Source organism: Chenopodium album, chromosome 20 (genome assembly GCF_948465745.1).
Source record: "Chenopodium album chromosome 20, dcCheAlbu1.1, whole genome shotgun sequence".
Classification (NCBI taxonomy): Eukaryota; Viridiplantae; Streptophyta; class Magnoliopsida; order Caryophyllales; family Amaranthaceae; genus Chenopodium; species Chenopodium album.
Genome location: NC_137853.1, coordinates 2,830,876 through 2,857,235, shown reverse-complemented (window position 1 = coordinate 2,857,235; position 26,360 = coordinate 2,830,876). Strand labels below are relative to the sequence as shown.

Sequence of the window (26,360 nt, the reverse complement as noted above, 5' to 3'; positions counted from 1 at the left end):
GTGTTTGAACAATGGACAACATAAGAGGAAAAGAATTTAAAAGAGGGTTAATCAACTATTATTAAATTGCGTGTATTACAGGAAGCAATTATAATGGACGTTCTAAAATTAAGTATACCGTATATTCCAAAGACAAGGTGTGAAAATGATGAAATTTATGCAAAAAAAGAAAATTAATTAGAAAAATATTTAAGAATTTAAAGGTTGGCTTTATAGTTATAAGTGAAAAACTACAAAGTTGAAGGACCACCATACTTATCATGTCGCTATTCATCAATATGCTTTCGGCCCCTTTTGTTCCTTTGATGACATGGAAGTCTAATAACTAGCTCAACTTAGCCTATAAATCAACATTCTTACTTCCACGCACTATTTTTGCTAAACACAAACTTAATTAACTTTTATGCGTTAAAATTATAAGTTACCACTTTGTCTTTGTGTTAAATAAAGTGTGATTATAATATTAATTTGTTGATTCGTTAGTCTTAAGTTGGTTGTTGAAGATGGTAGTTTATTTGGTTTGAAGGGGATTGTTGCTGTTCTCTTTAAGGACTTTAATGTACTTCTAGTATTATGTGCTTGCAAAAGGGGTTAATTAGCGCATTTTTCTTTTCTCCTTCTTATAAAACTTGTACTTGTATAAAGACAATAGTTGATTTTATATACACTTTACTCTACACGTAAACACAAAAAAAAATGTATACTTGTATAAAGACAATAGTTAAGTGTTCCTGCATTTTTTTGTGTTTACGTGTCATGATTTCAAGATAAAACTAGAGCACTTAACTGTTCAATTCACCCTATTATTTTTTTATATACACATTTTAGATTTACAACTAACATACACAAGTAAAAACAATGAATATATACATACCCTTTGAAGCAAAAATGAAGTTAAATTTGAAAAGTAATACAAAGTATCAATTAATCTAATAGATCCTTAGTTGATTATGCTTATATTTTGCAATATGAATTTCATATAAATACTCAAAACTTGTATCAACTTTTATGTTGTAGCTTATAGGCTTAAGCTAGCAGCATTTTATTATGCCAAAATCGTTTTTTATACTCGATCTCCTCCTACTTTAATCTAATAATCTATATGTCTAACTTCGCAAACAACCTTATAAATTAATTATATGGTTGTAATAAATAATTTAATATTCCCTTTGTATCGTACATACATTTGAACATTAATAATGAGAGAATATGAGAATATTTTTCGTGCCTTTCTCATTGATCATAAGTCAATATATAATACAAGCGTAAATTAGGTTAGGGCTAAGGGTACATAAGTAATTTACAAACTAATTACAAACTAGATTATTTACATAATCTAACACTCCCCCGCAGTCAAAGCGGAAGGACAACGAACGCTTAGACTGTCCCGAAAATCATCAAATAAAACCTTAGGCAGACCTTTGGTGAAGATGTCTGCAATCTGGTAATGGGACGGTACATGTAGGACACAAACTTCACCCTTTTGAACTTTCTCACGAACAAAGTGTATGTCCATCTCAATGTGTTTAGTGCGCTGATGCTGAACCGGATTACTAGAGAGATAAATCGCACTAACATTGTCACAATAAACCAATGTTGCTTTCGAAATAGGAAGAAAGAGCTCGAGCAACAAATTGCGAATCCAGCAGGATTCTGAAACCACATTGGCAACCCCTCTGTACTCTGCTTCACAACTGGATTTAGACAAAGTGGGTTGACGTTTCGAAGACCAAGAAATCAGATTATCACCAAGGTATACACAATACCCTGATGTAGAACGACGAGTATCCGGACACCCGCCCCAATCTGCATCCGTGTAGGACACAAGAGAAGAAACAGGAGATTTATGCAACTGCAAACCAAAATATGTCGTACCTCGAATATATCGAAGAATGCGTTTCAACGCATCCATGTGCTCAACACGGGGTGAGTGCATAAATAAGCAAACCTGTTGAACTGCATAAGAGATATCTGGGCGAGTGAATGTCAAGTACTGCAAAGCACCACAAAGGCGCCGATAAGAAGTAGGATCGGCATACAAAGCACCCTCCTGAGTGCTCAATTTGCCTTTGGTGTCAACAGGAGTGGTCGAAGGCTTGCAATTCGCCATTCCTGCTTTTTCCAAAATTTCCTGTGCATACTTCCTTTGAGATAAAAATAAACCATTTTTATCTCTAGTAACAGCAATACCCAAAAAATAACTCAGAGGACCCAAATCCTTCATAGCAAACTCAGAGCTGAGCCGAGAAATAATATGTCGTCGAAGAGACTCCGATGAAGCAGTAAGCACAATATCATCAACATAGAGAAGTAAATAAGCAATATCATTGCCATGGCGATAAATGAACAAAGAGGTATCAGATTTGCTATTAGCAAAACCAATAGTAGCCACAAAATCTGCAAAACGCTTGTACCACGCACGAGGTTCCTGTTTCAGACCATACAGTGACTTCTCTAACAAACAGACATGATCGGGTTTTTCAGGATCTTTGAATCCCAAAGGTTGATACATGTAGACCGTTTCATTCAAATGACCATGTAAGAAAGCATTTTTCACGTCTAATTGATGAATTTGCCAAGACTTAGCCAAAGCAATGCTAAGAACCACCCGAATAGTAGCCGGTTTAACAACCGGGCTAAAGGTCTCATCACAATCAATTCCTTCCCTTTGAGTTTTACCATCACCAACAAGACGAGCCTTATGTCTCTCAAAAGACCCATCAGACTTAGTCTTATGCCGAAAAATCCACAACGACCGAATTATATTCACATTCGGTGGCCGCGGAACCAATTTCCAAGTACCATTTTCAATAAGAGCATCATATTCTTCCTGCATAGCAATTTTCCAATTATGGTCACGAAGGGCGGTAACCGGGTTCTTTGGAATGGGTGATATGGAGGTAGTAGTATGATGTGTTTGATCTTGATATTTGGGATTCGGTTTGACAATGCCATGTTTGCTACAAGTAGCCATGGAATGAGGAGGCATCAGGGATGGTGCGGGAATGAAAGAGGGAGGAGAATGATGAGTGAGAGTAGGAGATAGAGAATGCTCGGCCTCACCCTTCCCCGCACCATTGTCCGCGTTTAACCCGGCGGGGCTAGCAGGAGGTGGCGTAATGCCACGCTGCTGAACAAAGGGGGAGGGTGTTTGCATTGGGGAAGGAGAGCGAGGGGGCGTGGGGTGCTGTCTTTGAGGGGAAAGAAGCTGCCCAGGCGTGGGAAAGCCAGGCAGCAGAGGATGAAGGCGAGAAGGAAAGAGCAGGGGGCTCCGCGGGGGGGTCGCGGCCTGTGCTCCCTCACCGCAGCTTGCCCGCGGAGCCTGCTGTGTGGTAGCAGCGTGGACAGGGTGAGGTTGGGGCTCGGATTGAGTGAGAGTGTGACGGAGAGAAGGGTTGTCAAGCATGCTCAATTCACTACCCAAAAAATCATAAGAATGTGGCTCGGGAGTATGAATTTTTGAAAATGGGAAAACCGACTCATCAAACCAAACATGTCTAGCTATAATAATTTTCTGAGTGGACATATCAAAACACTTATACCCTCGATGATTAGATGGATATCCTAGAAAAACACAAGGACTACTACGAGCTTGAAGTTTGTGAATTTTGGAGGATGGAAAGAGGGGATAACATAGACAACCAAATACCCTAAGATGAGAGTAGTCGGGAATCTTTTGATATAGAACTTGAGTGGGGGAATTATAGTCTAGAATTTTTGTCGGTAAGATATTATGGAGATAAGTAGCCATTTCAAGAGCATGATGCCAAAAAGTAGGGGGCATTGAAGCATGACAAAGAAGAGTTCGAACAATGTTATTGATCGTTTTAATTTTTCTTTCGGCCTTGCCATTTTGAGGAGAAGTATATGGACAAGAGAAGCGAAAAGTCATGCCATTTTGTTCACAAAATTTTTGAAAAGGAGTTTTGGTAAATTCCGTTCCATTATCACATTGGAAAGCCTTAATCTCCCTCTCAAATTGAGTCTTAATATATGTTCGAACACGAATAAATAGGTCATAGACCTGAGACTTGGAAGAGATAGGAAAAGTCCATAGAAAATTCGTGTAATTATCAAGAAAGAGAACATAATATTTGTGACCAAGTGAGCTAACAATGGGAGAGGTCCATAAATCACTGTGAACAATATCAAAAGGCATAGTAGTATGAGACATTGAATCATAAAAAGGCAATTTCATTAATTTTCCCAAAGGACAAGAATGACAAATGTGCTTAGAAGCCTTATTACAATTAATGAGATTACTACTACGTAAAGAACTAAGAATTGCATTTCCCGGATGACCTAAACGGGAATGCCACACACTAGGAGAAATAACTGCAAAAGCTGACGGAATGGAATTGGAAATGACTTGACGATCTGTGAAAAAGGGATATAGATCGCCACTGCTATTACATCTCACTATTTTGCTCCCCGTCTGCAAGTCCTTCACAGAAAACCCAAAAGGATCAAATTCAATTGACACATGATTATCAATAGTGAATTTTCTAACAGAAATTAGATTTTTGACAAGTTTAGGCACGTGGAGGACATTTTTGAGGTGAAGTGTGTTTCGGTTTAGGGATTTGTGACCATAACCATGTATTGGAACTTTGCTACCATCACCAACAACAATAGTATTATTATTATTTTTGCTCAAATGAAAATATGATGACAAGTTACCTTGAGAGTTCGTCATATGAGATGTAGCTCCGGTATCCATATAATAATTTGGATCGGCAAGTGACATTGTATGCATAGCTTGCTCGATGTTGGTTGGCACATACCCCGAAGAATAGGAAGGTGGGCCGGACATGTAGTACACCTGCTGCTGTGGTCTGGACCCGAGAAGACCTGGTTGTGGCTGACTTAACTGACTGGGCCGAGCAGCCCATTGCATCGGGCCAGGTGCTTGCGATGGATATGGGCAGGGAGGTGTAGGCCAATATGCCCAAGGAGGTGGATATTGCCACCCCTGCTGACCCGAGAAGTGATGCGGTGCCGACTGTGACTGCTGCGGTTTTTGCTGCGGCGGCTGGTTGCTCCGTCCACCGGACCCAGCGCCGCCCTTTTTTCCTCCCTTTCCCTTGGGTTTCCGACCACCGCGAGCAGGCTGTGAGTTGCGAGGAGATTCAGAATTCGCCTTGCCCTGCTGCGAATTGAATGCGACAGATGATGATTGTGAGAGGTGAGCCTCCTCACCGGAATCTAAAACATCAGTTGCATTACCCTGCTCCTCCAATTCTAGCATAGAACGCAAGGTGTCAAAGTTGGGAAGAGGATTGAGGTGACGAACAGAGGTGCGGAAGGCCTTGTAATCTTCCGAGAGCCCCTTCAATAATTGTAAAGCCATACGATTATCAGAAACTGCATCACCAACATTCCGGAGACTATCCGCAAGAGATTTCAATCGAGTGCAATACGGCTTAACATCCTCGAATTGATCGAGCCTAGTGTTCGTGAATTGCGCATCAAGATGAAGAGCACGGGCTGACTTGTTATTGAGAAAGAAATTTTGCAACCTTTTCCAAGCATCGATAGCCTTGTCATCGGGATCGATAATCGAATCGAGGAGATCGGTCGAGATGGTATTGTATATCCATTGTCGAACGATGTTATCAAGTCTTTGCCATAGTGCAGGGTCAGAAGAAGAAGATTCAGGAGCTTTCTCCTTGTCACTAACAACCGGAGGGATTATATGCTCGATCACTAAATTCGTACGGCAATGGAGTTGGAATAGTGTCGACCAAGTATTGTATTGAGTACCACTGTAATCAAGAACAATAGGGATGCAAGTTTTGATGTTAGGAACAAGTGTAGCAGGGTGAATCTTTTGTTCGGCCATTGATGAATAACCAAAATTGAAGAAGAAAAGAGGTAGAAGAAGAAGATGAGCGGAAGCGAATTAGGGTTGAAAAACCTAAACTCGTGATACCATGAGAGAATATGAGAATATTTGCCGTGCCTTTCTCATTGATCATAAGTCAATATATAATACAAGTGTAAACTAGGTTAGGGCTAAGGGTACATGAGTAATTTACAAACTAATTACAAACTAGATTATTTACATAATCTAACAAATAATATAGACACATATTATAAAAAATTATAAAAATTAACTTAAAGAAACAAATGTATGGATTAAATATATTCAATTATTCATAATAATTATCAAGAATTTGTTGTAATTTTATTACTAAGGACTATTGTATAATATAATGAATTTAATCATCAAATGATTAAAGATATATTTTGATGACGTATTAGGAAAATCAAAATAAATGTAACAAACTAACAATCAACTAAAATGAGACAGAAAGAGGTAGTTGTACTAGCTAGCAAGATAAATAACAACTGTGATCATCGTGTTTGCCACTTTTAATAATTTCACACATGTTGGTTTGAAAGTTACTAATAATTTAAGAGATGAAGAAGACATATGAGAATGATGCTATCATTTGGCTCTCCATTAACGTCCAAAAAGAAACATGTTAAGGAACTATCTTGGAAGAGCGTAAAACTTTTACACTGAACATGAACAATTTTTTAGGGTTGAAACTGTTCTTATATAGTTACTTGCATGATGTGGAAAGACAAAAAGAAAGAGATTAAACCACTTTAATTTCATGTTGATTACATAATTTTTGGCAGTATCTGATCTAATAAGACACAATGTTTTTAGTTGAGAAAGATGCCCTAAAAGACCACAAATTTCCCCCTTAATTGGGTGTGCTAGTCTGCTAGATAAATCCAAGGTAGCATGGACAAGATTCAATTCCAAATATAGGCGCCACTTCTAAGTTTTTTTTTTTTACAAACTACAAGTAATTAAGACGACATTGTCAATTAAAGCAATGCTTCATGATGATTTTTAATTAGTAATATAATATCAGACACACCGTCCTTGTTATTAATTAATGATGAATTTAGAGGTGGTAATAGGGTAGTTTGAATCATGTTTTGGATTGGGTCATCTTCGAGTAAGATTTGTTCGAGTTGATTTTGGAATGAGTTCAAATATGCATAAGTTAATAATAATAAAAAATAAAATAAAAAGGTATATTGATGAGTGATTTTGAGTAGAGTTTAAATTTTGAATTAGGTAATTAAGTATTGTTTGTTAAGTCTAATATGATCTATATATTAAGAATCATCATATTGAAGTATTCCCTCCGTCCTTTATTAGAGTCTCATTTCTCTTTATTATGTGAGTAATAAATGTTAGAAATGGGACTCTAATAAAAGGATGGAGAGGGTACAACATAGCACACATAAAGAAATCTTATGAATTGCTAAATACTAGTAGTACTATGTATTATCAGTTATCACAAGTTCATTTAATCTCTCACGTTAAACCAAAATAAAAGCACATCAGTCTTTCAATTGTCTTAAGATGATTGCTAGTTTGTCAAAAAATAAAAATGTTGACTATTGAATGATTGAATCATGTCACTAATTAACCAATTTAATATAATTAATGAAGGAATTGACGTAGAATTATATGGATTTGAATTTGCTTTATAATGGAAAACAATTTAGCCTGATTAATAATAAATTAATACGTAATAGACTAATTAATGTGCATGAATGTCATGCATTTTTGTTTATTTGTAGGTCCACACTCCACTGTGCACAGTATCAAATTGTAGTCGCTTGTGGACAAATAAATAATGTGAAGCCATATTCGATCACATATATCATTAGAAGTATGTTAATAATGTTGTTGATATACTGTATAGATTAATCCAAACATGAACACAAAATTTTGGTCAAATTTTGTGTGTTAATGGATAATTTTTGAAAAACTTTTGGCCACCATTATCAAACTAGCATGCATGGTATTTGGACTATATTTATATGTGAAACTACCTTTCGCCGCATATTTATAAGTAGGACATGCTATATAATATTAAGTGGTATTATAGTTTGATAATCATATATTTTCATGTAATTTGATAAATTATAAGTTTTATTTTAGGACACTATGTTGCATCCTTGTCGTGAACATGTAAGTTATGGATCCCTAAATGACAACATTATTACTTCCTCCATTTTGGATTCATTGGACCATTAGTCCATTACCCTAAAACTGAATTGTCATAATAGTAATTGTATTAAATTTAAATTTGGTAGCCTTACAATTTACTAAAATCAATATAGTATCAATTATCAATGATTTAAAATTAATTTAAAGTTTATTATGTATAATTCTCGATATGTAGGTTCATTGAAGATTCGAATGTAAAGGATAATGATATTAGCAATATCATTATCCTTTGATTTACTCCTTAATTTACACAATTAGATTGATTGTCAAAAATTTTCCTATCTATTGTCTAATGTACCTAGACATATAGTTTAATGTATCTAGTCATTGTCTAATGCTTACTTATGTACTATAAATACTCTTGTATACTCTTCAATATAATTGAAATTTGACAACATTCTCTTTCTCATAACTCTATCATCGAAGAGCCTCAATAACAAGGAGCTTAGGAGTATCATCCTAGTATGCCGGTAGCATAAAATAATTTGCCATGGACCTATAATCCAAACATTTTTTCATAAAAAATGGACATTCAATCTTTTTAAGGTCAATGTTCATTGGCAATGTTTAACTAAAATATTACAACAATTGAATGTTGGTAATCTACTCATTGAGAAGATTTCAATAAGTACCCATAAGACTATATATATATTTTTAAACTACCTCCATTTTTTATTTGTTGACAATTTTCTCTTAGAGCAACTCCAATGATTGTAGCTAGAGACTTACTTGTAATTTCCAAAAGTCTCTAGCTATTACCTTAACCATTGGAGCTAAAAAATACAATTAGCTTGGCCAAAGCTAATTTGTTTTTGAAAAAAGTTTCTAAAATTTTAGAGTTTAATATACTAATATAATTAACTTTTAAAGATAATTGAGAAAGTTAAGCTCATTTAAATAGCAAGCCATTATCAGCTAACCATTGGGGCATAAAATAGCTACACAAAAAATTAGATTAAAATCCTATGTGGCATTACAAGCTTATTTGAGAATTAGCTTACCATTGGAGATGCTCTGTATCACGCTACCAATGCACAATTTTAACGATTAATATCTCTAATTATTGAAATTATAAAATTATAAAAAGTAGATATTAATAAAATATATAATGAGACAATTCAAACAAGATCTCAAATGACTATGTTTTATCGTAACCATAAAGCACAAAAGTCCGTTAAAATATGGTTTGTGAATAGTGTAAAAGTCAAATGGTGTCAACTAAAAAAACGGAGGAAGAATATAATTCACAAATATTGATCAAAGTGGATCAAGTGAATAATGCAAATAGTCCCAATGAGACATTAAAAGAAATAAAGGGAGTACTCCGTAAGTCCATATATATCTAACACTCGGAGATGCTCGTTAGGAACATCCTTTGAAAATTTACTTTCACAATCAAATTAACAAATTTCCTAATGGAAATGACTTATTTAGCCTCCACAAACAGTGAAGCCGAAGAACAAGAAATCTTTCTCTCTTTACTGCTGTGCGTGGCCTCAATCTGATGCTGGTTTCTGGACGAGCTACACCACCATAACCAATGTCTTCTTCTACCTTGACTCCCAATCTTCTTCAAACCATCTCCACTCAATTTCACTCTCTCTCTCATCATCAAACACCCTCAACTTCTCGAATTCTATTCAATCGCAAATCAAAACACCCAATTTCATCAAAATCACCTTCAATTCTAACCCCATATGCAGCTCTTTCTGACCCTTTTGTGCTCCAAATTGCAGAAACCTTTGAAGATTCTCTCTCCTCCTCGTCTTCTTCAGCACCTTTACCTTTGCAGAAACTAAGGGATTCTTCCTCTGAATCCCTCCTTTCTCTCTCATGGCCTACTCGAAAAGACGAACCCTATCGATTTACTGATACTTCCTTCATTAAATCATCTGAAATTCAACCTATCACTAACCCTCCTCAAGATTCTGACATTTCCAGTGTTTCTGAGGATACCCATTTGCCCAATCTCACAATAATTGATGGGTATTTGGTGGAAACTCTATCCGGGTTATCGGGTTTACCCGAGGGTGTGTACGTGGGTAGCTTGTCAAAGCTATCTTCTGAGGGAATTCTGAAAAGGGTATCTGAATTTGTGTCAAATGTTGAAGGGGATTTGTTTTGGTCTTTAAATGGGGTTGGAGCTCCTGATTTGATTGTTGTTTATGTGCCTGAAGGGTGCCGAGTTGATGCCCCTTTGAATTTGAGGTATTGCTCCGTTAAAGGGAGTGATGTCGGGTCGAATACATTGCCGGTTTCGAACCCGAGAGTATTGGTGTTGGTAGAGAAGGGAGGAGAGGTGGGTATAGTTGAGGAGTTTGTGGGTGGAGATGGTAATAAGTGTTATTGGACTAATTCTGTTCTTGAGGTGATCATTGGTGAAGGAGCAACATTTAGCCATTCTTATGTACAAACACAATCTTTGGGAGCTGCCCATATTAAGTGGACTTCCATTAGGCAGGTATATTTGGTTCTGCTTTTATTATGTTTTGTTGTTGATTTAAGTGTTAATATGGGCAACAGTTATATTATGTGATTTCCTTTACTTATAACAGTACCATTTCGGAATTAAGTGCATTGCTATAATGCTATGTAATTGCCTTTGCTTCTGTTCTTGTTAGTGCATTAGCATTTTGGATTAAGTGCATTATTATGTAAATGTCTTTACTTTTACTTTTGTTAGTGCACAAGCATTTAGTAATTAAAGTGCACTCAGTGTGATACTGTTTACTGTATTGGTGGTATGATAGCCTTAATTAAACTGGTTCCGAAATAGATATTGCACCTTTATTGTCACTGTTAGGTAAAACCGAAACTAACAATTGAATACTGAGAAGTATATGTAGGTTCTACTGATATATGAAATAATGGAGTTATAGGAAACTCTACATGAACTGGCGGATACAGATATACAGATTAGCACTTCCTGAGAAGTGAGAAGACTGAGAACTGATTAAGTACCTGAATAGTTGCATCAGTTTTGACTGAATTTTGGGATGAATTTGTATGCTCTTTTGAATCATGTTTTTGGGCACTGTCTAAGATACAACAATACTGCATTTGTTTAACTTGGAAGTATTGTGAGGAACTGAGGGTTGAGAGTCTCATTCTAGAATGAAAATATTGTGGCAAAGATTCCTTAGTAGTCATTGATAATGTTTCCGTGTTATTTCTGTATGATGTTGCAATAGTAAGGAAGTTGTCGAATGAATAGGGACATTTGTAAGGGAGATGTAGGTGAGGCTGCTTGTCTATGAAATTGTGAACCAGGTGAGTTGAAACTTTTTTGTGAAAAAAATATGTTAGCTTGCAAGAAAGATCCAGTTGCTCTCCTATAAAGATTGAATTTGTTTATAAAGGCTGTTTAAGTGTTTTGATAGTAAAAGATAAAATGTAGAATAAAACGTGCTGCAGCAAAGAATCCTCTTTGGTAGTATTCTTGTATAAAGAAGCAAGCATTGGGTAGTGATAAATCAAACATTTAGAAGAATATGTTTTTTCTAAATTCGGGTAGATGTGTTCTTAGAAAAAAGAATTGGTTGGACAAGATGGCTGAAAGTAGCTTGAAGCTCGATTATGATAACCCCATGAAATATGAAGCAAGCTTTACACAAAGTAAATGTCTAAAGATTCTGCGTCAATTTTTGTGCCCAGCTTATTGTAATGGACTACTACTAATTATGCAAGTTATAATACGAATTTTTAGATTTACTAGAAGGAAGGCTTGAGTGTTTGATTAATTACGAACTAAGATAACGTCCATAACGATAGCTTGATCATATTAATCTCACCAAGCAGCTTGAGGCTGCTACTCTCCATGAAAGTCACTCAATTTTTGGATACATACTACTAAGTTTACTATCATACGTATAGAATTAGTCTTAGGTTGATACATGTGAATATTAACTAAAATGGGAAAACCATATTAGACATAATGGAAGTTTTGTTGCTTGTTTTCCTTAGTTACTTAATGGGTTTTGTCCTCTTGTTCTTTGTTGTTGTTACTGCTGACTTCTTGGCCCTTGTTGTTGGTGTTGACCTCTTGACCATTGACTCTTGTCTTGCTACCTTTGGATCTTCGGGTATACACTTGTATGGGGTCGGGTCATAGGATGATCCATCACATTACCCGCCGGCTCGAGATTCACCTTGTCTTCAAGGAGGAAAGCTGGAAATCTCTTCACAATGGCTGCCCCCTCCTCCCAAGTCGCCTCAAATCGTGGTAACCCTCAACACTTCTAAGTGTGGCTTCCCCCAATCTTCCTATAATGGACTTCCAATAATTCCACGGGTTCCACCACCAATTCCATGTCCGCTGTTAATTGCTCCGGGATCGAAGGATTGACCCATATTTCCCATAGTACCCTTTTTAGTTAAGAAATGTGGAACACCGGATGGATTCTACTTGATGAAAGCTATTCTAACTTGTATGCAACCTTCCCAATTTTCTCGAGAATGGTGAAAGGGCCGTAGTACCTGGCTGCTAGCTTCTCATAAGGCCTCTTGGCTAGGGAGCGTCGCCAGTAAGGTTGTAATTTCAAATAAACCACTTCCCCAACATCGAATTGTTTGTCTCATCGCCTTTGGTTTGCATTCTTCTTCATGACTTGCTGAGGTTGGCCCAAAGTTCGTCCAGAACCCAATCTCACTCTTGCAGCCACCCGGTGTGAGGAGATATGTTGTAGGATTATTCGGCCCATGGCAACCACTTGGCCCACTTGGCCCACTTGGGCAGATTGGATGTGAAACACCGCAAATAAACCTCGAGGCTTTTGTTGACAATCTCAGTTTGACCGTCGGTTTGGGGGTGATATGATGTACTTCGCATCAACCGTGTACCTTAGAAGGCGAAATAGTTCCTTCCAAAATAGACTCATAAAAACTCGATCTCGATCTGATACCATGTTGACCGAAAGCCCGTGGAGTTTCACCACCTCGCGCATAAAACAGTCTGCCACCTTAAGTGCATTATAATGGTGTTTAAGCCCCACGAAATGCGCGTATTTGGACAATTTGTCCATCACCACCAACACCTAGTCTACACCTTTCGATAGTGTCAATCCTTCGATGAAATCCATCGAAATATCCTTCCAAATCGCTTCCGGAATTATTGGTTGTAACAATCCCATCGGACTTTGTTGGGACACCGCGCATTTGCGCACATATTCGCCGATCTATTTTCTCATGCCCGGCCAAAACCAATCCGCCGCCAATCCGAGATAGGTTTTTACTTCGCCGTCGTGTCCTCCGGTGGGGAAGTCGTGATGTTCGAAGAGAAGAGTTGGGATGATATGGGAGTTCCTGGGATCGCAATTCGACCCTTGTACAACACCCTTTTCCCTTCCAAAGCAAACCCCTTCAATTATTCTTCCCTCTCCATTAGGCCCAATTTGATTTGGCCCAACCAAGGGTCCAATTTAATCTCTTCTTCTAATTTATGCCAACTGACTTGCTTGCTGAAGCACATTAAGGCATTGAGTTGTAGGCCTAATTTTGCAAGACAAGGCATCAACCACCTTGTTGGATGGGCCAGGCTTGTATTGGACTTCAACAATTAATTTCCTTACCCACTTTTGATAGTCTTCACCCACTTCATTTTGCTGAGTAATGTATCGTAGGCTTTGCTTGTCCGATCACGAAGTGTCGCACGAGAAGGTAGTGCTTCCATCAAACTACGACTAAGTACATGGCCATTAACTCTTTCTCGTATATTGATTTTTCCCGTGCTCTAACTCCTAAGAGCTTACTATAAAATGCTATGGGCCGACCTTCTTGCATTAACATGGCCCCAACCCACCCGTAGCCCGAAGCGTTGATTTCAACCACGAACTCCTTGTGGAAATTCGATATGGCTAAGACCGGGTGGTTGTCATAGCCTCCTTAAGCCTTTGGACGGCCTTGTTGTTTCATCGGTCCACCCAAAACAATCTTTCTTCAAGTGGCCGTTAATGGGCCTGGAATATGGGCATACTTGGACACAAATTTTCGGTAATAGCCCGTGAGCCCAAGAAATCTTCTAAGCTCTCTTAGATTTCGTGGGATGGCTAACTCATGAATGGCCCTCACTTTCTCTTGATCCATGGCTACTCCATGATGGGAGATGACATGGCCCAAATATGCAATTTCGTTCCTGCAAAACTCACATTTCTTCATGTTGGCATAAAGTTGTAAGCACTCCAACACTTGTTGTAGATATAGCAAGTGTTCTTGTTTGCTATAAACAAGGATGTCATCAAAGAAAACCAACACAAACCGCTTAAAAATGGCCTAAATATGTCGTTCATCAACGATTGGAATGTATTCGGACTAGAAACTCGTAGTGACCCTCATGGGTGCAAAACGCGGTTTGTGAGTGTCTTCGGCCTTGACCCGGATTTGGTGGTATTCGGACTTGAGGTCGAGTTTTGAGAAAACCTGAGCTCCATGCAACTCGTCTAGTTGCTCATTGAAAACCGGTATCAGATATTTATTCGGAATGGTTTCTTTGATTAAGGCCCGATAGTCTATGCAAAATTGCCAAGAACCGTCCTTTAGGGCTGAGCAAAATTATTTGAAAATCCGAAAATCTAAAAATCCGTTTATCCGATCCGCATCCGAAAATTATGGATATCCGATCCGAAAAAATTGGGTATCGGATCGGATATCTATCCGATATCTGAAAAAAAAGTCGGATATCGGATTGGAGATTATACTGTATCATTTTTTAAATGTTATAAAACATATCAAACCCTAAAATTTGAGACCCCAATATAAATCCTCATACAGTTAGACCCCCCCACCCGCCTCTCTTTCTCCTCTTTCTCTCTCCTTCACCTTTGCACCTCCGCCCTTTTCTTCCCTCATTCTTAAACTTCCTTCTTCGCTACTTTCTCTCTCCTGTTTTCATAGAAGCCTCTTCATAAGTTCATACCAAATCAAAAGAGATTAATGTGCATCTGGTAGTTCTTACAACCTCCGTGGCTTCATCTTACAACCACACCTCACCGTTCGTTCTCAGGCGGCAACTTATCGACCGTTCTCACTCAAAGTCTCAAGCTTCGCATCAATGGACAACGGACACATCTACAATATTTGCTGATTTTTTGTAATTGAAAATGGTTTTAAATGATTATTTGTTCTATACATAGCCTTACATTATTTTGGGTTCTTTATGCAAAATTAATACTTCGTATTTGGTTTGTCATTTGGGTTTTTTTTATGCGTTATACTTTAATTTTTGATTCTAAAATTTTGGGATTATCACATTTTGTAACTTGTGGAATTAATAGATTCAAAAATATGTATAATTGTAGTTGGTAATTACAAATTTTAACTATATTATAAAAAGGGTCGGATATGAATATCCAGACTATCCGATCTGAAATTTTTGGATATTCGAAAATCGAATATTCGAAATTTTCGGATCGGATATCAAATATTTGGTTTTTGAATATGGATATCCAATTCGAAATGTGCTTTTGCATCGGATATCCGATTTGAAATGTGCTTTTGCATCGGATATCCGATCCGTGCTCACCCCTACCGTCCTTCACCAAAAGGACCGGACTAGAGAAGGGACTAGTAGAGGGTTGTATGATATCGGCCTCAAACATTTCTCCGATCATCTTCTCTATCTCGTTTATTTGAATTTGGGGTATGGTCGGACACCCACGGGGTTGCTGCCATCTTTGAGTACTATGGAGTGTTCTCATCCCCTACAAGGTGGCAATTCAGTGGGCATATTGAACACTATTTTTATATTGCTCTATCAGCCCACTTAGAAATGTTGGAATTTGGGCCTCCACATTTTCTGGCCCATCTTTTCCTTCCTTCTTATCCAGCCTATTAATCTCAACCTAAATCCCTTGCTTATCCTTCCACAAGCTACATACCATGGCCTTTAAGGATATTTGGGTTTTTTCCAAGGTCGGCGAGTGTGAACTTCATGACGTGAATTTTCCGGTTCGTGGCCACGGTGCCCAACTTTTCAAGCCACTAAACTCCCAAAAATCAGATCGACGCCCCCTAAATGTAATGGAAGAAAACTCTTCACCACCGTTAGTCCGCCGTCTAACTCCACTTTCACACCATCGCACACACCCCTACCCTTAACGGTATCACCGTTCCCTAATGCCACCCCAAACTCTCCATCTTCGACCACCACTAACCCCAACTCCTCAACTAACGTGGAAGAAATAAAATTCTGGGTTGTGTCGGGATCCACCATCACCACCATCTTTCGTCTACTGACTCGTCCCCTTAATTTCATAATTTTTGGGTTGGAAAGCCCTACCACGGAACAAAAGAAAACCTCGATGGTAGCCTCTTCTTGGTTCTTGCTCGATTTCTCCTTCGCCACCTTCGCCTGGTCCTCCGTTACGCTACCGGCCACCATCAACACACTTAACTCCTTGCGTTTTCACCATTGGCCGACACCCCACCTCTCGCTGCAATTGGAAGAACAGGTCCTTCGCGCGTCGATCATGGTACTCGGACTTAATGAGTCTTCTCGTTCCTCTGGTGGGTGGTGGGTTAGCTGGTGGAACTCGTAGTGGGTCGGCCCACACAGACCCTTGTGACTCTGGGGCTTTGGCCAACCTTTAGTTGCCCTAATAGTGTTTGGATCTACTCCCTTGTTGCTATCGAACCGGATCCAACCCCACTCCCACTTTCCTTAATTGGCTGACTCGACAACCCGCCCGGCCTAATCCATAGCTTGCTTTAGTGAAGCCAGGCATAATAAACGGACCTCTGACCTAATATCCTCCCTCAAACCATATATAAATTGACCTAACATCAAATTCTGTTAGACATCTTCCAACAGGGCGATAGTCCACTACGGCGGTGGCCAATGTTCGTGGAAGGCTTTAGCGTTAGTTGGTCGAAATTTGTTAAGTACCTTTCTCCTGAGGTCCAGCTAACCCAGCAACGGTCGCCTCTTGTTCTCCCATTGGTACCACTTCAATGCCGCACCGTTCATGGCGACTAAGACTGCTTATAGCTTCCCCTTCTCCAATTATTTGTAGAATTCAAAGAACATTTCTGTCCTTACAATCCAATTATCGGGGTTTGCTCCTTTAAACATCGGCATTTCGAGCTTGTTGTGCTTCCACCTCCCAACTACGCCTTGATCTTCACGATTCTCGTCGTTCCACTGATCTACCTGGTTCCATCTCCGATCATTACGGTTTCTTGAAATCAAATCTTGAAGTTCGTCAAAGAGTGGAGGAGGTCTAGGAAACTTGGGTTGCCTGCAATCAAATCTCGATGCAATTGTTCAGCTTTCTCTAGTATTCTTTCGGCTTCTTGTTGAGCACGAAATTGATCTATCCTCCTTTTAAGTTTTTGAACGGCCTCCTCGATTAATTTCTTCAATGTCTCCTCCTGGGTTTTTTTTTTTTTTTTTTTCCATCTGAGCCTCGATTTGCCTATATATATATAAATAAACAGTGTCTTAAATATGCGAGGGGATTTAGTAAGTGGCAGAGTAGCCTTGCTGCCACGATCTACTGAGATTCAGCCCTATGTCACTTCGATTCATCCCTCCCCACACCATATTCCCTAAAAACACCTATATTTTGGAAAACGAGGTTAGCACTGCATCTTATATGCTAAAAAATGCTAAGTATGAGATAAAGATAAGTCACAAAGCCTAAGTGTTGGGATGTTGGATGGTGCAAGGGGGTGTGTGGCATGTGCACAAGACATGTGCACCCAAGGATAAGGTGGAGATATTTTGTCATATGAGGGTATGTCGATTTTCCCTTAAGACTTGATGATTAAGGATGAATGAGATTGTTTCGCACACTATTTATGACTCCCAAGGCCATTTGGGAACCCATGGAAGTACTTGGATGCACAATCTCGCCGGGTGAAAAAATGATATACGGAAGTCAAATATAAAGACTATAATACACGAAATCAGATCAATTTAGAAGGTGTCGGGGCCCGATGTCGGAATTTCACGGAACACTATGGGATGTATCCCGGGTAATATAATATTGTTTCGACCCATATGTGACCATTGTTCGGCTACATAAAGGCTCCGTGAAAGCTTATAACCAATACAAGAGACGTGTACAAAAACAGGTAAATTGGATGCTTAAAGGCAAGTTGGATGCTTCCACGCCTTCCGCCCACTCAATTAGACTTCCGTAGGGTATTAGGGACCATGGAAAACATCTCGGCAATTTTTATATTCAGGCAAAGAAAAGTAAAAAAATTTCCAAAATTAAAGGCTATTATCCACGCTTTTAGAGGAATTTTGGAGGTTTCGAGGCCGATGTCGAAAAGTCTCAAGATACTAGGGCATGCATCTCGGGGTCATATAATGCCGTTAGGAACCATATATGATCATTATATGTTGTCATAAACGTCCGTGGTAGGCTTATTTAATGAAATTGGTAGAAGTTGTAATTAAGTAAATTGGATGGTTACTGGCAAATTGGATGGTTACTAGCAAATTGGATGGTTTCACCCACCCAATTGGACTCACGTAGGGTACTAGAAATCATGGAAAACATCTCGGCAATTTTTATTTTCGGACAAAAAAAAGTCAAAAAATTTCCAAAATTGAAGGCTATTATCCACGTTTTTTTTAGGATTTTTAGAGGTTTCGGGGCCGATGTCGAAAAGTCTTGAGATACTAGGGGATGCATCTCGGGGTCATATAATGCCGTTTGGAATCATTTATGATCATTATATGTTGTCATAAACGTCCGTGGTAGGCTTAATTAATGAAATCGGTAGAAGTTGTAAACACGTAAATTGGATGCTTAAAGGCAAATTGGATGGTTCCACCCACCCAATTGGACTTCTGTAGGATATTAGGGACCATGGAAAACATCTCAACAATTTTTATATTCGGGCAAAAAAACGTCAAAAAATTCCAAAATTGAAGGCTATTATCCACAATTTTTGAGGAATTTTTGAGGTTTCAGGGCCGTTGTCGAAAACTCTTAAGATACTAGGGGATGCATCTCGGGGTCATGTAATGCCGTTTGGAACCATATATGATCATTATATGTTGTCATAAACGTCCGTGGTATGTTTAGTTAATGAAATCGGTAGAAGTTGTAAACAGGCAAATTAAATGCTTAAAGGCAAATTGGATGGTTTCACTCAATAAATTGGCTAGGGTATTAGGGACCATGAAAAACATCTCGTCAAATTTTACTTTCGGGAAAAAAACAGTAAAAAAATTTTCAAAATTGAAAGCTATTATCCACGCTTTTTGAGGAATTTTGGAGGTTTCGAGGTCGATGTAGAAAAGTATTGAGATACTAGGGGATGCATCTCGGGGTCATATAATGTCGTTTGGAACCATATATGATCATTATATATTGTCATAAACGTCCGTGGTAGGCTTAGTTAATGAAATCGATAGAAGTTATAAACAGGTAAATTAGATGCATAAAGGCAAATTGGATGGTTTTACCCACCCAATTGGACTCCCGGAGGATATTAGGGTCCATGGTAAAAATCTTTTATTTCCGGGCGAAAAAGAGTCAAAAAATTCTCAAAATTGAATGCTTTTTGAGGAATTTTGGAGATTTTGAGGCCGGTGTCGAAAATAGTAGGGCATGTATCTCGAGGTCATATAATGCCGTTTAGAACCATATATGATCATTATATGTTGTTATAAACATCTGTGGTAGTCTTAGTTAATGAAATCGGTAGAAGTTGTAAACAGGTAAATTGGATGCTTAAAGGCAAATTGGATGGTTCCACCCACCCAATCGGATTCCCGGAAGATATTAGAGACCATGGAAAACATCTCGGCAATTTTTATTTTTGGTAAAAAAAAGGCAAAAAATTTCAAAAATTAAAGGCTATAATCCAAGTTTTTTGAGGAATTTTGGAGGTTTTGGGGCCGGTGTCGAAAAGTCTTGAGATGCTAGAGGATGCATCTTGGGGTTATATAATGCCGTTTAGAACCATATATGATCATTATATGTTGTCATAAACGTCCGTGGTAGGCTTAGTTAATGAAATCGGTAGAAGTTGTAAACACGTAAATTGGATTCTTAAAGGCAAATTGGATGGTTCCACCCACCCAATTGGACTCCTGTAGGATATTAGGGACCATGGAAAACATATCAACAATTTTTATTTTCGGGCAAAGAAAGGTCAAAAAATTCCAAAATTGAAGGCATTATCCATAATTTTTGAGGAATTTTGGAGGTTTTGGGGCCAGAAAAGTCTTGAGATACTAGGGCATGCATCTCGGGGTCAAATAATGTCGTTTGGAACCATATATGATCATTATATGTTGTCATAAACGTCCGTGGTAGGCTTAGTTAATGAAAAAGACAGAAGTCGTAAACAAGTAAATTGGATGCTTAAAGGGAAATTGGATGGTTTCACCCATTGGACTCCCGTAGGGTATTTGGATCCATGGAAAACATATCGTTAATTTTTATTTTCTTGCAAAAAAAAAAGTCCAAAAATTTCCAAAATTGAAGGCTATTATCCACGTTTTTTTGAGGATTTTTGGAGGTTTCGGGGCCGGTGTCGAAAATTCTTGAGATATTAGGGGATGCATTTTGGGGTCATATAATGTCGTTTGGAACCATATATGATCATTATATGTTATCATAAACGTCCGTGGTAAGCGTAGTTAATGAAATCGGTAGAAGTTGTAAATAGGTAAATTGGATGCTTAAAGGCAAATTGGATGGTTCCACCCACCCAATTGGACTCCCAGAGTATATTAGGGACCATGGTAAACATCTTAATAATTTTTATTTCCGAGCGAAAAAAAGTCAAAATTTCCAAAATGAATGCTATATTCATGATTTTTGAGTAATTGTGGAAGTTTCAGGGCTGGTGTCGAAAAGTCTTGAGATAGTAGGGCATGCTTCTCGGGGTCGTATAACGCCATTTTGAAGCATATATATGACCATTAGATGTTGTCACAAATGTGCATGGAGGGCTTGTGTTTATGAAATCGGTACAAGTTACGAACGGGTAAATTAAACGTTTAAAGGCATATTGGATGGTTGTATCCACCCGAATGGAATCCCGGAGGATATTAGGGACCATGGTAAACATTTTAGTAATTTTTATTTCCGAGCGAAAAAAAGTCAAAAAATTTCCAAAATTGAAGGCTATTATCCACGCTTTTTGAGGAATTTTGGAGGTTTTGGGACCAGTGTCGAAAAGTCTTGAGATACTAGGGCATGCTTCTCAGGGTCATATAACACCATTTAGAAGCATATATGACCATTATATGTTGTCGCAAATGTCCATGGAGGGCTTGAGTTTATGAAATCGGTACAAGTTGCGAACGGGTAAATTGACCGTTTAAAGGCATGTTGGATGGTTGTACCCACCCAAATGGACTCCCGAGGTGTATTAGGATCCATGGTGTACGGACGGTGGTTGCAGCTGCCGCTCTGATACCAATTTTTAATAGACTACTACGAATTATGCAAGTTATAATACGATTTACTAGAAGGAAGGCTTGAGTGTTTTATTGATTACGAACTAAGATAACAATAGCTTGAGGCTATTAATCTTACCAAGCAGCTTAGAGACTATTAATCTCACCAAGCAGCTTGAGGTTACTCAATTTCTGGATACATACTACTAAGTTTACTATCATACTTATAGAACTATTCTTAGGTTGATACATGTGAATATTAACTAAAATGGCAAAACCATATTAGACATAGTGGAAGTTTTGTTGCTTGTTTTCCTTAGTTACTTCTTAATGGGTTTTGTCCTCTTGTTCTTTGTTGTTGTTGCTGCTGACTTCTTGGCTGTTGTTCTTGGTGTTGAATGTTGATCTCTTGACCATTGACTCTTGTCTTGCTACCCTTGGATCTCCGGGTATACACTTGTATGGGGTCGGGTCATAGGATAATCCATCACACTTATTTCAGAGTTTAGAGCATTTATAATTAAAACTTGTGAGTCAAAGAAAGACAGTTGATATTTACACTGGCAGGTCACATAGAATCATTTATAATTTCTGGGTTCAAGCTATCTCTTCATCACATGTAGGATTAATAAATCATAATATAACCTCATTCTGGGATACAAGTTTTTGCTGTAAATAGGTCTCATTATAGTGGTGTAATAGTAATGGAATTAGAATAATTTTTTCACCAAAGAGCAATTTTTGTTTTGAATACTTAGGGCAGACTGTTTATAAGGAGATTTGTATGCTTAAGATGGCTGAATTCTCCCTATAAGGATTGGAAGGTGATAAAGCAAGAAAGAATGAAAGATTCATTGGCTGTTCTATGAAGATTGAGGTGTTTTGCGGGGATTCATTATCTTCCTTTTTTCTCCTTGGCTAAAGCCTCTGTGTCTCTCTCTTGGGGAAGATCCTATGAGCATCAGGTAGTTATAGGGGCTACCCTGTTGATTCTGAGGAATTTGATTCCTACCTCCACAGGAATTAGATAGCACCTATAAGCTTACAAAATTTATTGTGAAATAGGGGCTGAATGTTGATTAGAAGAGTCAACTGCATAAGATGGCTGAAATCTGCTTATGAGGATTGTAAGACTGGTCTTGAGGGGAGAAGGGAGGAGTAGTGGTGCCGTGGCGGTGATGAGGAGAAATTAAGGTGTTTTTGATGGTGGTGTGTCATGGTTATGGTGGCTTCCATGGTGAAATGTGAGTAGGGAGAAAGAAGTGGGTTGTGAGTTGTAATTGAGAACTGAGGTGAGAGGGGGTGAGAAATGGGTAAATAAGATGTGTGAATACTCTGCACCACCTGTTATGGAGTATAGTTTTTTCAACGCATTATATTTTAAAAACATTTGTTTTGGAAGAAGGATTGAATGTTGGGTTCTTTAAGTTAAATTTGGTACTTGCCTCCACAGGAATCAGCTAGCACCTATAAGCTTGTAGAATTCAGCTCTGGTGGAAAACTGAGCCGACACAATCTTCATGTTCAGCAAGTTGGCCCGGATACAGTTACAGAATTGTCAACACTGCATCTATCTATCAATGATCAGACGCAGGATTTGCACAGCAGTCTGATTTTGGACCATCCACGCGGTTACACCAACCAACTTCACAAGTGCATCGTGGCTCATCCACGGGGACAAGCTGTATTTGATGGGAATGTAAGAGTTAATAGGTAAGTTTGCTATTCTTCTCTGGCATGCGTAGGAATTCTAGCTGTCATATCTTGTTTCTTTTTCTTTTGTCAATCTCTCACACCTTCATGTTTGTCATAGAAACCAAATCCAATTTTCAGATGATGGGTTAGATATTGTCCATGTTTCTTGGCATACTCAGTTTCAAGTCCTTGATGCTGGTCATCCATGATTTACACTTCTTTAATATGCATAGCATGTATATCATACTTTACCTGAATGCAAAACCTTTTCCTGTATTTAAGAAATAGCAAAGTAAATATTGCAAACATATTGGCCAGCAATGCGTTGAGTTAGCTTCACTTTTTCAGAATTTCTACTCTCATATAATGTTCCTGTGCTACTAAACAAGATGCGACAAAAATGTAGTAATGGTTGTGTACTATCATTGGTAAGATAATTTTGAATTAAAATGTGAAGCTAAGCTAATTGTCGAGCTCTCATGGATCATAAATAATCAACTTTTACCCTTTTGCAACAAAACCTGAAAAAAGTTTAATGGTTTATTGTAATGTCTCCTGTCAAAAGAGAAGAAAAACTTTCATATTCTTTGACTTTGTATAAATCTCTAAAAGAATTGCTGTAGGAATATTCTTCTAGTCTTCTATACTTTTTTACAACCAAGGAAAAAGCTACTTCCTCCGTTTCTTATTAGTTGGCACGTTTCTTTAGTCACGTTTGCCAATGCACTTATTCAATCATTAATATCTTTAATTATCGATAAACAAAAATTGTGAAAAGTTGATATTTTGAAAGTATATAACGTGACGAATCTAACAAGATCCCACATGACTATATTTTTCATTACGTATAAAGTACAAAACACGGTCAAAGGGAGGTGTGTGTGTGAATAGTGCTAAAGTCAAAACTTGTTAACTAAATGAAAACGGAGGTAGTATTTAAGAACTCCTTTTTTTTTCCTTATTTAATGTGACTTGTATGTCAAATCTCTTTTTTTGAGGTATATTGCACCTTCACAGAAGCTTGTAGTGTCTTGAACCGCCCACGAAGAAGTCTTGTCAATCTGTTTTTGCTATTGGTCTCTACTTGACAGTATGAGCTTTCTATTAGTTCTAAGTTATTGGATTCCTTCTTTGATTCTATTGCTGTTTGTTCTGAAAAGCATGTCCTTAGAAACTTGGAATGTGCCATCATGGGATTTAGAGGGTCCAGTGGTCCGGTCCACCCTCTGCCCTGAAAGCCTAAAGGAACTGCCGGAACAGTACCCTCCTCCCCCCGCCCTCCAAATGTTAGATCATCAACGAATGACTTGTGAGTCTAATGAAGATAGTTAATATTGACCATGGCTGTTCAAGTAGAATTATGTATATTCTCGGAGATTAACTTTGATAGTCCATTCTTGCTGAGTATTGCATTTCCTTTGCATTCTTGTGTTGAGTGTAGATGAATAATGTCCAATTTATCAAACTTCTAGTGTTTCGTATATGCTTAAATTGTTGTGTGATGAATTTGTGGAGTACAAGCTAATGCATTAGTCAGATTTAAACTGAGGGAAATTAAATCTAGTCAGATTTTAATCCTTTAAAAAGAGTGACTTTTGAAGAGCTAAGCCAACCCGTTTTTCCTTGCTCTATCATTTATCCTATTCTTTTTTTTTTTTTTTTTGCCCTTTTTCTTTATTATCATCGTTCCATGCACCAGTGTATATATCCACCAACTAATGCCCAAAATATAGATGATTTCTTACAGCTTCAATGTATAATATCTCTTGTTGCCTTTCAAGCCCTTGAGATGCTAGTCATGCTACTCTTTTCATCAATTACTTGCAGTTATGTGTCTTAGTTTATCTCTGAGCAGTAGTCTGTACAGCTTATACTTGCTTCTTTTGCTTAAAACTCTTTTTTTCCCCGCAGATATGCTCAGCAAACAGATGCTGGCCAACTGACAAGGAGTTTACTCCTTGTTCCTCAGGCAACAGTAAATGTGAAACCCAATCTCCAGATAATTGCAGATGATGTCAAGTGCTCTCATGGTGCTGCTATAAGTGACCTAGAAGAGGATCAGCTCTTTTATTTCCAGGCTCGGGGCATTGACTTGGAGACTGCTAGAAAGGCGCTTATTTACTCTTTTGGGGCTGAGGTAATTGATCGCATTCCTATTGCTTATGTGAGGGAAAAGGCGAAGAGTCACATTGCCGAGTTACTTGTTCCCACTGTAAAATCTATTGCTTGATGAATCCATAAACAGATGCAAAATAAAGTTGTCTGCGTCATTCTAATTTTGACAGTGTATGTATTCCTGAATTCAGTTCCCTCTTTATTTTTTTTTATTTTTTTTTTGAAAGGATAGGTAAATACCAATTGCTTCATGTGATGAAAGTATAGTTTCTCCATATGTTGTACACTTTTGTAAGTTTCACATATGTGCAAAATATGCTGTTGTATTATATTGCCTATTTAAAAAAAATATACGATGTGATTTAATTTGGCAATCACAGAAACGATGAAAATTTTGATAATTGATGTGAGAAACAGAACAAGGGTATCTGTACCCTGTAGCATTAATTGCTAGATTATGAACCTGGGTAACTCACAGAGTCACAGACCAGAAACTTTCTGGCCTGAAACCTAGGTGCTCAATAATTTCTACTGGGGGCATGACAGTAGACTGCCTGTGAAGGGCAAAATCCGTGCACCATATGAATATTCCTGATTTGGCTTCACCTATCCATCTGCATAGACATTACTGTTCTACCGTACCTCCCATTCCAAACCTAAGAAAGAATCTCCTTAAATAGATTATGTCCATCCACCAATTCAGAATGTAATAGGAGCATGGTCAGATAGCATGGTAGGGAAGTTAATAGGATTCGAATGCGAATGGTGTCTTCTTCCCATTCCACTGTGTAAATCGACACCCCCTTATAGGAAATCAACAAGCTAATTGGACATCTTCCGGCATATGCAGCCATCCCACCCTTGGATAGTAGTAGAACCTCCCTGCTTGTCATTACCTGTCTACCCAATTTGAAACTTGGGTTCTGGACTTAACGTCCTGAGCTCCATAAACAAAGACAACACATATAATAGATATCCCTAACATAGAACTTTACGATATTGCTAGGTGCCTACTCCAAGCGACCCCATCTGTGCCATCAAGAAAAGAAAAAAAACATAACTGTATAGAAGGCAATCTAAGTACTCCAGAGACTGAATGGTCTTACATAAACAAAAACTGTTTCAAAGATCAAACGCACAAAA

General features: G+C 38.1%; 1 protein-coding gene across 1 annotated transcript; it reads left to right on the top strand.

Annotated features, from left to right (window-relative positions):
• The first annotated feature begins 9,482 nt into the window (after window positions 1-9,482).
• Window positions 9,483-25,546, top strand: LOC145598991 (protein ABCI7, chloroplastic-like). The gene is made up of 3 exons (XM_081655403.1): window positions 9,483-10,505; window positions 22,861-23,120; window positions 25,014-25,546. Exons 1-3 carry the CDS (start codon window positions 9,585-9,587, stop codon window positions 25,330-25,332), a joined length of 1,500 nt encoding a protein of 499 aa, XP_081511529.1. The 5' UTR covers window positions 9,483-9,584; the 3' UTR covers window positions 25,333-25,546.
• The last annotated feature ends 814 nt before the right edge of the window (window positions 25,547-26,360 follow it).

Coding starts and splice junctions, on each gene's coding strand:
- LOC145598991 (XM_081655403.1), top strand. CDS start 9,585: ATGTCTTCTTCTACCTTGACTCCCAATCTTCTTCAAACCATCTCCACT. Junction 10,506..22,860: donor AGTGGACTTCCATTAGGCAG/GTATATTTGGTT, acceptor TTGCCTCCACAG/GAATCAGCTAGCACCTATAA. Junction 23,121..25,013: donor GGGAATGTAAGAGTTAATAG/GTAAGTTTGCTA, acceptor TTTTCCCCGCAG/ATATGCTCAGCAAACAGATG.